At 44.3% G+C, this 15166-nt stretch overlaps 1 protein-coding gene across 9 annotated transcripts in view; it reads left to right on the top strand.

The window, feature by feature from the left end:
* Positions 1-11755, top strand: part of LOC142255030 (transmembrane protein 272-like) — a 42258-nt gene extending 30503 nt beyond the window's left edge. For all 9 annotated transcript variants that reach the window (XM_075326464.1, XM_075326461.1, XM_075326458.1 and 6 more), the window contains 4 exons: positions 4220-4279; positions 4386-4562; positions 7421-7575; positions 11401-11755. In XM_075326464.1, coding sequence (XP_075182579.1) covers positions 4220-4279; positions 4386-4562; positions 7421-7575; positions 11401-11466 — 458 coding nt within the window. In that variant the 3' untranslated portion in view covers positions 11467-11755. The remainder of the gene's footprint in view (positions 1-4219; positions 4280-4385; positions 4563-7420; positions 7576-11400) is intronic.
* The last annotated feature ends 3411 nt before the right edge of the window (positions 11756-15166 follow it).

Raw genomic sequence — 15166 nt, 5'->3', positions numbered from 1 at the left:
GGTCCAATTCATCAATATCTGCCAGAAAACTTGCAAAATGTTTTTACAACTTGTTCTTGTGCAAATGAATCGGCCCCTTTAGCTTTATCTTTTCCATTTATTACAGTTTTCCTGTTGGACACTAGGTGTCAGCATAGTCGGCATTTATAAATGAGCAAGAAAAGACCCAGCATGTATATGAGTGTAAAAGAACATGAGATGACTTTTTTCTTATCAGTTTTTTCTTTGTTTGGGATGTTGTAGGGGTTGTGGGGGGCCGTAGTCATGGGCATAGGTGAGCCCCTGTTTCTCTTCTGTGCGCACTCCTGCCCCCTCCACAGTGCAACCAGGAACATTGCAGCTTCTCTTCATTAGAACAAATTTAGACATGAAGTCCAGGATAACATTTAAAGGGAACCTGTCAGGTGCAATATGCACCCAGAACCACGAGCAGTTCTAGGTGCTCAATCGTCCCTGTATCTAGAAGCATAGATAAAGGGATCTTTAGGAAAAGTATTTCTAAAGTTCCTTTATGATATGCTAATGAGTGCAGGGACTAGTTGTATGGGTGTTACATCCCTCGACTAGTATGCCCTCTTAGCATGTTAGTATACCCACAGCGGCGTGCTAACATAGTATTCAATGCAGCGGCACCAGCGGTGATGCTGTACCTGTGTCTGCAGAAAACGCTGAACCCGAATGCCCCACACTAGACGTGTCTGTGTGTAGCCCACCTGCAGCAGTCGCCCCTGGGACTTCACTCCACCTTCAGGGATGCCACAGGGTCTCCACTTTTTGGTATTTCTGGCAACAGGTATGTCAGGTTTATTTACATGGGAGTCGTGACACCACTCAAGGTTTGGGTTTTAGGTGACCGCCACTGCAGATTTAACGAGCGTCTGGGGCTGATGGAGTCTGAAGTCTGGTGGTATGGCCTCCCATGAGTGAGGCTGGCCCCAGGGGCTCGGGTGCGTGGAACAACAGGTCCCAGAATAACTCAGTCTCAGTCCAAGATGTCTTTCAACTGTTTTACTCACTTTCAGATGTTCTATGAGGAGCTCAGGCAATGCTGAGATAAACCAGGTGGAACCAGGTATCCTTTAGGCCGGTCTAAGGGTAACCGTTAACTCGCCTTCCTAGCACTTCTTGTTTCGGATAACCCCTGACTTGAAGTACCGTGGGATTCATCCACGGAAGTTGCTACTGCCTTTTCTCCCCTTTTTGGCCCGTTTGCCGGCAGCGTGGACCAAGGAAGATGGCTCCAGGCTCGATCCTCTTTATGGGTACCTTCGTTGCTGCTGAGGCTCAGACTCTAGTTGGTTGGTGTGGGACTTATGGTTCCCCTCACCGGCAGGTTTAGCAGATCAATAAATTGACGTCTACTCTAGGGACCTGTTCCCCGTGCGTTCCTAGTCACCAGGAGTCTCCATACTCGACCAGCTGACTTCCTCAGCGTCTTTCTGACCGACTTGCTGATAACCGTTCTCCCCTGCTAACGGCTACTACACGTGCAGGGTCTGACTAGCGGGTCCCCTCTAAGGTGTGGGAGACCTGGTTGATATGTGTCTGTGCGTACACACCCCTTTCCGGCCTTTGGAACTACCTGGAAGCACTGTCCGAGCATGAGTGCAGTACTCAGTGGTGCCTGACCAGGTCAGGGGCGCCACATCTGAAGCCGGGATGTGTACACCCGGCTTCATAATGCGCATAACCGAAAGAGCGGGGCATTCAGCTTCAGCGTTCACCGTGGACACAGGTACAGCATCACCGCTGGTGACGCTGCATTGAATAGCATGTTAGCACGCACCTGCGCTAATTAGCATATGATAAAGGATCTTTAGAAATACTTTTTCTAATGATCTCTTTATCTATGGTACTAGATCCAGGGACAGTTAGGCAGGGATTAGCAATATGTACCCAGAACTGCTCGTGGTCCGGGGGGCATATTGCACCTGACAGGTTCCCTTTAACACTTCTTTACTGAATACCTTGCACAGTTTCTGTGGAGCACATCCGCTGCGGGCACATAGCTGGAATGTTACATCAGTGTTACGGTTTGGGATCATTTCCCATTTTCCTGCACACTGCTCCCTCGTGCACATCTCTCCATCTACTATAGGATTGTCTGTTTTCCCCGGCAACACCACAGTGGCAGCTAGTAAATTCATGGAGTCCCACCTGGATCTAATCGCGTCTCCTCCCACAGGGATGTGATTCACCACCGGGCGGAGTTCCTTCACCACCGTCTCTGTGGTGACCCGGTCGCCCACGTCTATGGTACTTCACACCTAGACCTAAGGCGAGCTCGAGGAGGCCAGAAACCTCCCTTGGAGCAGAAGGGCAGTTGGAGTCAGTTGCTTCCCGGAAACACCACTAGACTCAAGGCCACAACTTCAGGGTCGGTCCGTGCCTACTTCTGCACCCGGCTACTGAAGAGTGTCCTTTGTCCACTTGATCTGGGGTGACCCTGAGGGTCTGACGAATCTGGGCTTCTCTCGCTATGCCTCCCTCAGGTACAGCTTCTTCTCTACTCAGCCGTGTCCCCATCTGACTAATCCCAATAGCCAACTCTTGTTGCTGGGCAGATTTTTACCTCTAACTCCTTCAGCCCTGTCCTCCATCCCAACCACAAGCTAAGGGACTAGGGAGCAGTGACACCTAGTAGTGCCTGAAAACAGTGCACCCGAGAGCACACACATAAACAGAATTTCCCTTATATACTGTATTTTTCGTTTTATAAGACGCACCGGATTATAAGAAGCAACCAGTCTCAGATATGGCTTTTCTTTGCCACTCTGCCCTGAAGGCCAGCATCCCGGAGTCGCCTCTTCATTGTAGACGTTGACACTGGCGTTTTGCGGGTACTATTTAATGAAGCTGCCAGTTGAGGACCTGTGAGGCGTCGATTTCTCACACTAGAGACTCTAATGTACTTGTCTTGCTCAGTTGTGCAGCGCGGCCTCACACTGCTCTTTCTACTCTGGTTAGAGCCTGTTTGTGCTCTCCTCTGAAGGGATTAGTATACACCGTTGTAGGAAATCTTCAGTTTCTTGGCAATTTCTCGCATAAAATACCCTTAATTTCTAAGAACAAGAATAGACTGTAGAGTTTCACATGAAAGTTCTCTTTTTCTGGCCATTTTGAGAGTTTAATGGAACCAACAAATGTAATGCTCCAGATTCTCAACTAGCTCAAAGGAAGGTCAGTTTTATAGTTTCCTCAATCAGCAAAACTGTTTTCAGCTGTGCTAGCATATTTGCTTAAGGGTTTTCATGGGATTTCTAAACATCCATTAGCCTTCTAACACAGTTAGCAAACACAATGTACAATTAAAACACTGGAGTGGTGGTTGTTGAAAATGGGCCTCTATGCACCTATGTAGATATTGCATTCAAAACCAGAGGTTTGCAGCTAGAAAATTTTATATATATATATATATATATATATATATTTTATACTATATATACTGTATATACTATGTATACTATATATATACTATATATATACTATATATACATATATGTATCTCTATGGATGGATATATATATATTGATATAGATATATATATTGATATAGATATATATGTGTGTATGTATGTATGTATGTATGTATGTATGTATGTATGTATATATATATATATATATATATATATATATATATATATATATCTCCCCTTCTCTTTCTCTCATATATATGTGTGTGTGTGTGTGTAAAAATGGAAACATTCGCAAGTTGGACTAAAAAATGGAAATAGCTATGACATATAATGTTTTGCAAAACATACACAATAGAGAATGAAGAGCTGTGTATAGCCCCACCCGCGCCACTGATTGGCAGCTTTCTGTGTACACTGTGTATTGACAGCTGCTAATCAGTGGTGGGGGAGTGGTTGGACTAGGAGGCATGAGACACCTAGTCCTGTAATGATAATCTCCTGCTGATAAAACAATGATATTAATGAAACGACAAAATGCAGTCTAGTGAGTGACACATCGCTGGAATCAGGGTCTCTGTCCCTACATCATGATGCTCTCAGATTACATAACAAAAACCTGCCTGCTGACAGACTAAAAACATCTGCAGTTAATAAAATGGACAATGGAGCGAAAATACGGATATTTGGTTCTAGCCTTTGAGAAAACAAGTCCTGGTCTATTGAAGGAAGAATGAACTATGTGTCCATGTTTTCCCCTTTCGGAGGGTATGAGGGCCTCCTGATGTATTTTGTCTTTTATTTCAGTCTCGCAGATCTTCTCCGTATTGCTCTGGACGTTGCTCAGCATTGCCATGATTATCATAGGTAAGATGAGCACAATGGGCCATATCCAGACAATGGAATATCTTCATAATTGGCTATAACTATAAAAGACGGTGATTCTCATGATTTTTTTTTTTTTTCCCTACAGGATCCATGCATGTTGACAACTGTCCAATCGAGCCAAAAATCCCAATCTACTTGATAGTGGCCGGGGTATTTCACTTGTTGGCTTTTTCACTAATTCCGTTGAAGATGGTCGGTGAAAAGTTGGCATATACCATTGAAAGTGTGCTGGGCGTTTTCTCCTTTTGTTGGTTTATTGCAGGTATATTAAATGGCTTTTCCTATGAAAATAAAAGCAGTTTACTAGGAAAATAGGGATTTTCCAAGTGTATAATATGGTTGACCCTTTCTATGGGTGGCAGATCAGGAAGGTAGCGGATCCAACACCCAGCTCCTCACAATCAGCTGTTATCAGTTAATAATAATAATAATAATAATTTTATTCATTTATATAGCGCTATTAATTCCACAGCGCTTTTACATACATTGGCAATACTGTCCCCATTGGGGCTCACAATCTAGAGTCCCTATCTGTATGTTTTTGGAGTGTGGGAGGAAACCGGAGAACCCGGAGGAAACCCACGCAAACACGGGGAGAACATACAAACTCTTTGCAGATGGTGTCCTTGGTGGGATTTGAACCCAGGACCCCAGCGCTGCAAGACTGCAGTGCTAACCACTGAGCCACCGTGCCGCCCTAGTTCTGCCAGTACTGGATGTAAACAGTGTACAGTATGGATCAGCACAGCTTTTTCTAATGTGTAGCAGCTGCTGCTGGGTACTGTTGTTCAGCTCCATTCATTGTTTACACCTGACACTACCGGAGCTAATAACTATTCAATGGACATGCCGAATGTTGGACCCCACTTATCTAATAATGGTGACCTATTCTGGTTATAGGTCATATTATGTGTTATCTGACTTTTGGGAAACCCCTGTTTTCTGGTTACAATTTATTTAAAAAAATAGCATGTGCTTTACTCACCCTCCCTGGGTCCAGTGCTGTGTCTCCACCGCTGCTCTTCTGGGGTTCGATTATTGTCTGCAAAAGTTTGGGCACCCCTGGTTAAAATTACTGTTATTGTGAACAGTTAAGCAAGTTGAAGATGCACTGATCTCTAAAAAAAGGCATAAAGTTAAAGATGACACATTTGCTTTGTATTTTAGGCAAAAAAAAAAAATTAACAAAAAAGGAAACGGTCCAATGCAAAAATTTGGGCACCCTGCACGGGGTTAGTACTTAGTAGCACCCCCTTTGGCAATATCACAGCTCAAAAAACTTTTTTTGTAGCAGCTAAGAGACTTTTAATTTTTGTTTGAGGGATTTTCATCCATTCTTCCTTGAAAAAGTCTTTCAGTTCTGTGAGATTCCTGGCTCGTCTTCCAGTTCTGTGAGATTCCTGGTTCGTCTTCCAGTTCTGTGAGATTCCTGGCTCGTCTTCCAGTTCTGTGAGATTCCTGGTTCGTCTTCCAGTTCTGTGAGATTCCTGGTTCGTCTTCCAGTTCTGTGAGATTCCTGGCTCGTCTTCCAGTTCCGTGAGATTCCTGGCTCGTCTTACAGTTCTGTGAGATTTCTGGCTCGTCTTCCAGTTCTGTGAGTTTCCTGGCTCGTCTTCCAGTTCTGTGAGATTTCTAGCTCGTCTTCCAGTTCTATGAGAATCCCTGCTCGTCTTCCAGTTCTGTGAGGTTCCTGGCTCGTCTTCCAGTTTTGTGAGATTCATGGCTAGTCTTCCAGTTCTGTGAGAATCCCAGCTCGTCTTCCAGTTCTGTGAGATTCCCGGCTCGTCTTCCAGTTCTGTGAGATTCCCGGCTCGTCTTCCAGTTCTGTGAGATTCCCGGCTCGTCTTCCAGTTCTGTGAGATTTCTGGCTCGTCTTCCAGTTCTGTGGGATTTCTAGCTCGTCTTCCAGTTCTGTGAGAATCCCGGCTCGTCTTCCAGTTCTGTGAGATTCGTGGCTCGTCTTCCAGTTCTGTGAGATTCCTGGCTCGTCTTGCATGCACTGCTCTTTTGAGGTCTAGCCACAGATTTTCAATGATATTCAGATCAGGGGACGGTGAGGTCTGTTCTAAAACTTTCAGCTTGCGGCTTTTCAGGTAGTCTATTGTGGATTTTTACTTTTGTTTAGAATCATTATCCATTTGTAGAAGAAATCTTCTTTTCTCCTCTTTTTAAGTTCAGATGGTGTTATGTTTGCATGAAGAATTTATTGAAATTTCATTGAATCCATTCTTCCCTCTACGTGGGAAATGCTCCCTGTGCCATTGGCTGCAACACAACCCCAAAACATGATTGATCCATTCCCATGCTTAATGGTTGGCGAGATATTCTTTTCATTAAATTTTGTGCCCTTTTTTCTCCACACGTACCTTTGATCATTGTGGCCAAAGACTTCTATTTTAACCTCATCGGTCTACAGGGCTTGTTTATATATTCTTTTGCATGCTTCTGATGCTGAATTTTATGGTGAGGACGCAGGAGAGGTTTCTTCTGATGACTCTTCCATGAAGACCATATTTTTCCAGGTGTCTCTGAACAGTAGAACAATGTGCCACAGCTCCAGAGGCTACTAAATCTTCCTAAGATAAGGTCTTTTGCAGTCAGGCAGAGGATTCTGATTTGCCTCTTTAGTAATCCTACAAGCAGCTCTCACAGAAATTCTGCTTGGTCTTCCAGACCTTATCTAGAACTCCACTGTTCCTGTTAATTGCCATTTCTTAATTACATTTCTAAATGAGGAAAGTGAACTTGACAACACTTCTTATACCCTTCTCCTGCTTTGTGGGCCTTCATCATTTTCAGAGTGCTAGGTAGCTGCTTAGAAGAACCTATGGATGTTGTTTTTGTCACAAGGTTAGAAGAGTCGTGAAATTTGCACCACCCGGCCTTTTCCTATCGATGATGGTGAACAAGCCATATCCCTAACAGGCTAATTAAGGTCTGAAACCTTGATCAAAGATATCTGAACACACATGTCTCTAAGGGTGCCCAAACTTTAGCATCTGCCCATTTTCTTTTTTGTAATTTTTAAAATGCAGCTCTGTAACAATTTGTCATTTCATAAAAAGACATAAAATATATGTTTTTCTCTTTTATGCATTTTTTCTCTTTTTTTTTCCCCAGGTAGTGTCTGGGTGTTCAGAATTTACCAAGAAAATCCAAGACGCTGCAACGATCTCTGTTACAAATTTGCCTTTGGAATCCTGATCTTCGAGTACATCTTTCTAGCTCTCGTGGTCGCTGGTGTCTGCTGTGTCTGCTTCTGCGCTGGTGTCCTGGTAAGTAGTGCGTTTAAGCTTTTAGACCTCATTTAGAGTTTTGTTTTTCTCGTACCTGTTCAATCCCTGTTTACACTGATAGAACACAAAACCATTATTGTCTGTGGGAACTGTTCACATGTCCGTCCCGTCACGGAGACTTGTCCAATTTTGAGGCGAGCCACAGATCACCCATAGATGTTTTTTGGTCTGTGGATGCCATCCGTGTAAAATTATATTTTTGACATTTAGTTATTTGCAATTTTGTTATTTATTTATATGAGAAATTTGAGCTTAAACGCTGACCAAATACGGATACATTATTTTATGCACGAGTAAAATCACTGACGTCTGAATGAGGCCCTAATTTGGACAAATACATTATAAGTACACTAAGAAGAGCCATGCCTTTAAAGGAAAACTGTCACCAGGTTTTTGCCTCTTAATCTGAGAGCAGCATAATATAGGGGCAGAGATCCTGATTCCAGCGATGTGTCACTTACTGGGCTGCTTAGTGTACTTTTGATAAAATCACTGTTTAATCAGCAGTAGATTATCATTACAGGACTACGTGGTGTGCTGCAGGTAGTCCAGCATATTCCTGAGCTCTGTATAACTACTAGAACTGCAGCAGAGAAAACATTGATTTTATCAAACAGTCCAGTAAGTGACATCGCTGGAATCAGGGTCTCTGCCTCTACATTATGCTGCTCTCAGATGGGGGAGCAAAAACCTGGTGACAGATTCCCTTTAAGCCTTCGTTCACATGATGAGTATTTGGTTATTTTTTGGATTTTTCATATTTTCCACAGCATTTCTGCACCTTTTATTTATATTAGGTTACTTGTGTTTTTTTCAGTGCATTTCGCATTTTTGATGCTACGTTTTTGATTGTTTTTTTTGTTAGTATGTCATGCTTTATATAAAACTGCTTAGTTTTTGATATCTCTGGTTATTTGGCTTTGGCAAAACTTTATTGATATACTTAGGTGCGTATTATATACAGTATGTTTTTGATGCGATTCCACTGTGGAAATACACTAAGGCCCTGTGCGCACTTACCGGATTTTGCCGCGGATTTTCTGCGGATTTGCTGCATGTTTCGCTGCAGAAAATGTTCATAACATCTCTGCAGTGAATCACCAGCAAAACCTATGGGAAAAAAAAATCCTGTGCGCACTATGCGGAATTTGACAGCTGCATGTTTTGCTGCGGGATTCCCACAGCAAAAACAATTGCATGTCAATTCTTTTCCGCACGTCGCTGCGGGATTTCACTCCATTGACTGCAATGTAATCATGAAATCCCACAGGGAATAACGCAGGCAGCAAATTCTGTGCGGTTCACTGCGTTTCCTGCGTCATTCCCTGCGGTATTTCGCGGTTTACCTGCACTAATGTACATCGCTTGCCTGCGGTTTTGCAGGGAAGTGATGTCATTACAGGAAGAGGAAGCGGAGCAGAGAGTAAACACACACAGATCACCGACACACACAGACATCACAGACATAGAACACAGACACAGACACATAGAACACACATAGAAATCAAACGGAAATATAGAAAACAAAACACGTGGGCTCCGCTGTATATTTACCGTCCAGCCGAGGTAAGCACACAGCGGCGGCCCGGTATTCTCAGGCCGGGGAGGGCGAGGGGTAGGGTTAATGTCCCCCGCCTCCCTCCCACCTCCCGCAGCCGAGAATATCAACCGCAGCTGCCCCGGGATCGTCGCATGCATTATGCGGCAGTACCGGAGTGTCCCCAGCTCTTCCTGCTGCCGTGATGCAGTGGCAGTCAGGGTAATACAAGGAGTTAATGGCGGCAGATCACCGCCATTAACTCCAGGCTTGATCATGGCAGCGTCTATGAGACAGCTGACATAATCAACCCCTAAGTAAAGTGAATAAACACACACCGAAAAATCCTTTATTTTAAATAAAACACAACTAAGCCTCGTTCACCCTTTTATTAACCCCTCCCAAACAAACCTCCGACGTAATCCACCGCCCCGGCGTAATCCACAGGTCCTGCACTGCTTACATCGAGCCGCGACTGACACACAGCGCTGAATGCAGCCTCACAACGAGACAGCAGAGGTAACCACAGGGCATTTCCCACAGCCGGTAATGTGAACTCACTACCGACCGTGAGAAATGCAGCGATCTGTCCTCTATCTATCTATCTATCTATCTATCTCTCTATCTATTTTTCTATCTGTCTCTTTATCTATCTATCTCAGAAGGAAATGATTTTTTTTTTCCTTCAATGTGCTTTATTGCATTGAATGCAATAAAGCACATGTACCAACCCACACGCGGCAATACCGCGAACAATACCGCAGCAAACCGCGGCAATACCGCATGCGGTTTTCGGGTGCGGTAATCTTTCAGTGCCTGCGGAATTTTCTTGAGAAAATTCCATTTTCCAGTGCGCACACAGCCTTAGGCACTGTGCGCACTAGAAAACGGATTTTTCTCAAGAAATATCTTGAGAGGCTGAAAGATTAGCGCACTTGCGTTCAAAAAACGCACCGAAAACGCATGTGTTTTTACCGCGTTTTTGATGCATTTTTTTCCTAAGGTCTATCCCTGCATTTTTTTACCATTATCTATGGCAAAAAACGCAGGTACCTGCAGAAAAGAAGTGACATGCACCTTCTTTTTTTCAAGAAATTCTGCAGAAAGAATGTTCTTGAGGAAAAAAATGCAGCGTGCGCACAGCTTTTTTTTTTTCCCATAGGTTTTGCTGGGGAATGTCTGCAGAAAGATTTCAACCATTTTCTCAAGAAATTTCTGCAGCAAAAACGCAAAAAAAAAGTGGGTAAAAACGCAGTGTGCGCACAGGGCCTTAAGGGTGCTTTACACGCTGCGACATAGCTAGCGATTGCTAGCGATGTCGAGCGCGATAGCACCCGCCCCCGTCGTTGGTGCGATATGTGGCGATCATTATCGCTACGGCAGTGTCACACGCACATACCTGCTCTGCGACGTCGCTCTGGCCGGCGACCCGCCTCCTTTCTGTCGTCACAGTGACGTCACACGGCAGCCGTCCAATAGCAGATGAGGGCTGGAGATGAGCAGCCGGAACATGCGGCCCACCTCCTTCCTTCCGCATTGCCGGTGGACGCAGGTAAGGAGATGTTCGTCGTTCCCGGGGTGTCACACCTGCAGCAGCAACGATATTAAGGAAAGGAGCAACGTGTCAACGAGCAACGATTTTTCACGTTTTTGCGCTTGTTGATCGTCGCTCCTTGGTGTCACATGCTGCGATGTCGCTAACGATGCCGGATGTGCGTCACTAACGACGTGACCCCCGACGATATATCATTAGCGATGTCGCAGCGTGTAAAGCACCCTTTAAACTGCATCTGCAAGTCTGTGAGTAAAATCTGCACATAAAACTCAGAGTATCAGGAAGAGAAATGAACATAATGTGGACTTGAAACATTTAAATCACTATGTCGCTTAACTCATGTTCAAGTCATTGCAGGACCTTTAGGTATCCATGGTTACGACCATGAGCAACTAACTAACCAGCTGTGACTATATACGTGTGGTCGTAACCATGGATACCTAAGGTCCTGCATTGCCCTGATTATGAGGCAAGGGACATAGTGAATCAGAGGAGCTATACTACATTTCTAATTGGAGGGATTTAATATTATTATTATTATTATTATTATTATTATTACTACACCTACTACATATTGGGATAGGATCTTGGAGATGGGAATAACCCTTTAAGTGATTGGGAACAGGGTTATCTCTGCTGTTATGGGAGTTGTGTCCAATTCAGACGACTGATTGAGACTTTACTGTTTCTTTTCACCTTTTCTATGTTTCAGGTGGCATCTTCATCTGATACTCCGGGCACAAACATATCCCCTGAAGATGAAGAAGCTCTGAAATAAACTATGACCTGGCATCTGGATCCCTCCAACCTAAGAGTCTTCATCAGGCGCTGATGAAGGAGACATGGACGTAGAAAAGTTCCCGGCTTCTCTCTTGATGCGTATACGCTCATTATATATATACTTTGAGGTGATCTCTACGGCTGTAGAAGGAAACATCTTCGCTCTCGTGCTGTCCCTCCCATCTATAATGATATAAAGTTTGTGGGAAAGAGAATTGCTAAAAAGTTCTTTAATATGATATTATATTACTTCAAATCAGATTAAAGGATAAACATTTTAAGGGAAATAGTGCACACATTAGATTTTTTTTATCCAAGGATGATGGTCCTAATTCTTTCCCTGCCGTGATTCCAATATTTTTTATCAAGCTTTTCTGCTAAAGTAAGAAAAAGTGAAGATATATTCCGATTCCGATGTAAGCAGGTTAGCGGAACCGGCTTAGCCATGGGGATGATCATGTAGGCTCCATAGTTCGACGTCTTCCGCTTCTTGACTGCTTACAGATGTTGCCCACTACTTTTACATTGATGGCCCATCCTTAGGGGTACTTTGCACGTTGCGACATCGCTACTGCGATATCGTCGGGGTCAAATCAAAAGTGACGTACATCCGGCACCAGTAACGACGTCGCAACGTGTAAAGCCTAGCAGAGAAGATGAACGAGCGTGAAACAGTCAAAAATCTGTGATCTGTGTCACATCGGTCATTTTCACAATGTTGGTGCGTCCGCAGGTACGATGTTGTTCCTCGTTCCTGCGGCAGCACACATCGCTGTGTATGAAGCCGCAGGAGCGACAAACATCTCCTTACCTGCGTCCCGCCGGCAATGCGGAAGGAAGGAGGTGGGCGGGATGTTTATGTCCCGCTCATCTCTGCCCCTCCGCTTCTATTGGCTGCCTGCCGTGTGACGTTGCTGTGACGCCGCACGACTCGCCCCCTTAGGAAGGAGGCGGTTCGCTGGCCAGAGCGACGTCGCAGGGCAGTTATGAGCGTGTGAAGCTGCTGTAGCGATAATGTTCGCTACGACAGCTATCACAAGAGTGCGCATCTGCGACGGGGGCGGGGACTATCGCGCTCGGCATCGCTACAATCGGCTAGCAATGTCGCAGTGTGCAAAGTACCCCTTAGGATAGGTCATCAATGTCTGATCAGCAAGGGTCCGACATCCCGCACCCTCGCAGATCAGCTGTTCTCTGTGACGGCGGCGACAGCAGGCAGCCAGAAATGCCCAGTTCCGTCGCTGCTCCATCTTCTGATAGTGGCCGCGGCCGGGTACTGCACATCCACCTCCTATTGATCTGAATGGGAGGCGGATGTGTAGTATTAGGCTGCGCCACTATCAGAAAACGCAGCAGCTTCGGAACTGAGCATTTCCGGCCACCTACTGCCGGGACCGAGAACAGGTGATCAGCAAGGGTGACGGGTGTCAGACCCCGGCTGATCAGGCATTCATGACCTATCCTAAGGATGATCCATCAATGTAAAAGTAGTGCACAACCTCTATAATGTAGTGTTATATACGGATTCGTTGCATTTGTGTAGTCTTAAGAATGCTGAACCGAACCGTGAATAATGTCAGTAGGCCATCGATAAAGACTTTTTCAGGCATCTTTGTCTTCATAATCTTATTTTCCAAAGCAAACTTGAAAGATTTTAATGGAAACCTGTAAGACTGAGCATGTTAGAGGTGATGATTAGCATCCAGAACATGTGTCTGTCACAGGTAGCAGTCAATGCACATCGTTTAGTTGGTTAACGCCCGACTTCACTTATAACCTACCGAGCGGGGATATTAATCAATTGAGAAGTGGGCACAATTGGACAACAGCCGCGATCACTCTGTGCTGCGCCCGAAGACTGAAAAAGAAGCAGGACGCAACGTTTTGGATGCTAAACTTGTTCTGCTTTTACTTATATAGAAAATCTTGACCTGACAGGTTCCCTTTAAAGGGATTTTCCCACAAAGTAAGTTCATTTTAAAGTGTATTTTATTCAATAGATCTTGGAGTAATAATAATTTCCACAATTGGATGGGATTACATAAAATGTTCCTGTGCTGAGATAATCCTATATATGTGTCCATGCTGTGTTCTGTGTAATGGCCGTGTCTGACTGTACAGGGACATGGTCTGATCACGCCACATATCCTGGGCATGGGAGGAAGTAAAAAAAGTATACAAAGATTACAGCATGGCATCTTAGATTATTCTTTCTGTGAGTTAAAACATTTCTCTGCAGGTTTTTTTTTTTAGAAAAATGTTTTACCTCACAGAAAGAATCATCTATGATCCTGTGCTGTCCTTTCTGTGCACTCTTTTGCGCCCTCCCCTGCCCAGTAGCTGTGATATGATCATACCATGTTCCTGTACGGTCAGACACGACCATTACACAGTACACAGCAGGGACACATATATAAGGTTATCTTCGCACAGGAACATTTTTTTTTAAACACATCCAATTGTTGAGATTATTGTTATTCCAGGATCTATTGATTTAAAATGAACTTTGCTCGGTTGCTTTTGGTTGTTGCAGTGTAAAAAAATTGCTGGCGTCTCTTCTGATTAGTAGTCCCGGCGTGGCGTCATGGTCATCACATTATAACTTTGCCATCGCACTCGTCCTACTTTTTAGAAGAAGCGTCAGGGCTGACGACAAATAGGAGGAGCTTTTCATGGCTCTGGTTCGGTGGCCATGGACTCTAACATGTGAAAAAGAACTTTGATTTTACCACCATGGTAGAGAGATCCAGTCGCTTAGTTTCCACCGATGCTCGGAGGATTCCGGGCCGATCTCCTACAATAATAATGAAATAGGAAAAAAAAAAAAAAAGATAGCAATTAAAAAATGAAAAATAATTTTATTTTATTTCTATCTAAGAATTTGGTTGTAAACACCTGAATTATTACTTCACCACCATTTAATATGGTCATACAACTGTCTATACCGTCATACTCTTTGATGTTACTTGCCTTACCCTACAGAAAAGCTGCATTCCCGGATTGCCATCTGTTTGCTTGAAGTTTCCTGCCCTGTCACCAATCTTTGTCATAAACCACTTATGGAGCAGTTTGTGAAACCGAATTACCTTTGTCTACTACTTATTTGTCCATTTTGCTCCTTGATGTCAATTTAAATTGGTAGTCGATATTAAAGGGAACCTGTCACCATTTTTTTGGTGTATAAGCTCCGGCCACCACCACCTTCTGAAGCCTGGGTGCATGACACGTCCTACGTCATACACACTCGCCGGTCCTGTGCAGGCGCACTACAATACTTTGATCTGCCCTGCTCAGGACCTGAATGCCGGCGAGTGTATATGACGTCGATCCCATCATGCACCGCGGCTAGAGAAGAAGGAGAACAAAGATTGCCAAAAGAGGTGGCGCTGGCACCGGACAACGGAAACGCCCATTAGGCCCTCATTCACCGCAGAGCGACCGTTAGGTAAGTATTATAAAGTGTTTTTTATGTTGTCACAGCGGCCTGGGCTCTTATATACAGTATGTTAGAATGCTATATATAAGAGCCTGGTGGTGGTGGCCAAGGCTTATACGCCAAAAAAGTGGTGATAGGTTCCCTTTAAGCTTCTGCCTCCTAGCACTGTAGTGGACTCAGTGGAACCAAAGTTTTCCTTATTTCTAAGTTTTTAGGTCCCAGAGCACTCCTGACCATAATATATTAATATTACACCATTCAC

Source organism: Anomaloglossus baeobatrachus, chromosome 10, assembly GCF_048569485.1.
Source record: "Anomaloglossus baeobatrachus isolate aAnoBae1 chromosome 10, aAnoBae1.hap1, whole genome shotgun sequence".
In the NCBI taxonomy this organism is placed as follows: domain Eukaryota; kingdom Metazoa; phylum Chordata; class Amphibia; order Anura; family Aromobatidae; genus Anomaloglossus; species Anomaloglossus baeobatrachus.
Note: the sequence above shows the minus strand (reverse complement) of the source record. Positions and strands in the feature narration are given on the sequence as shown.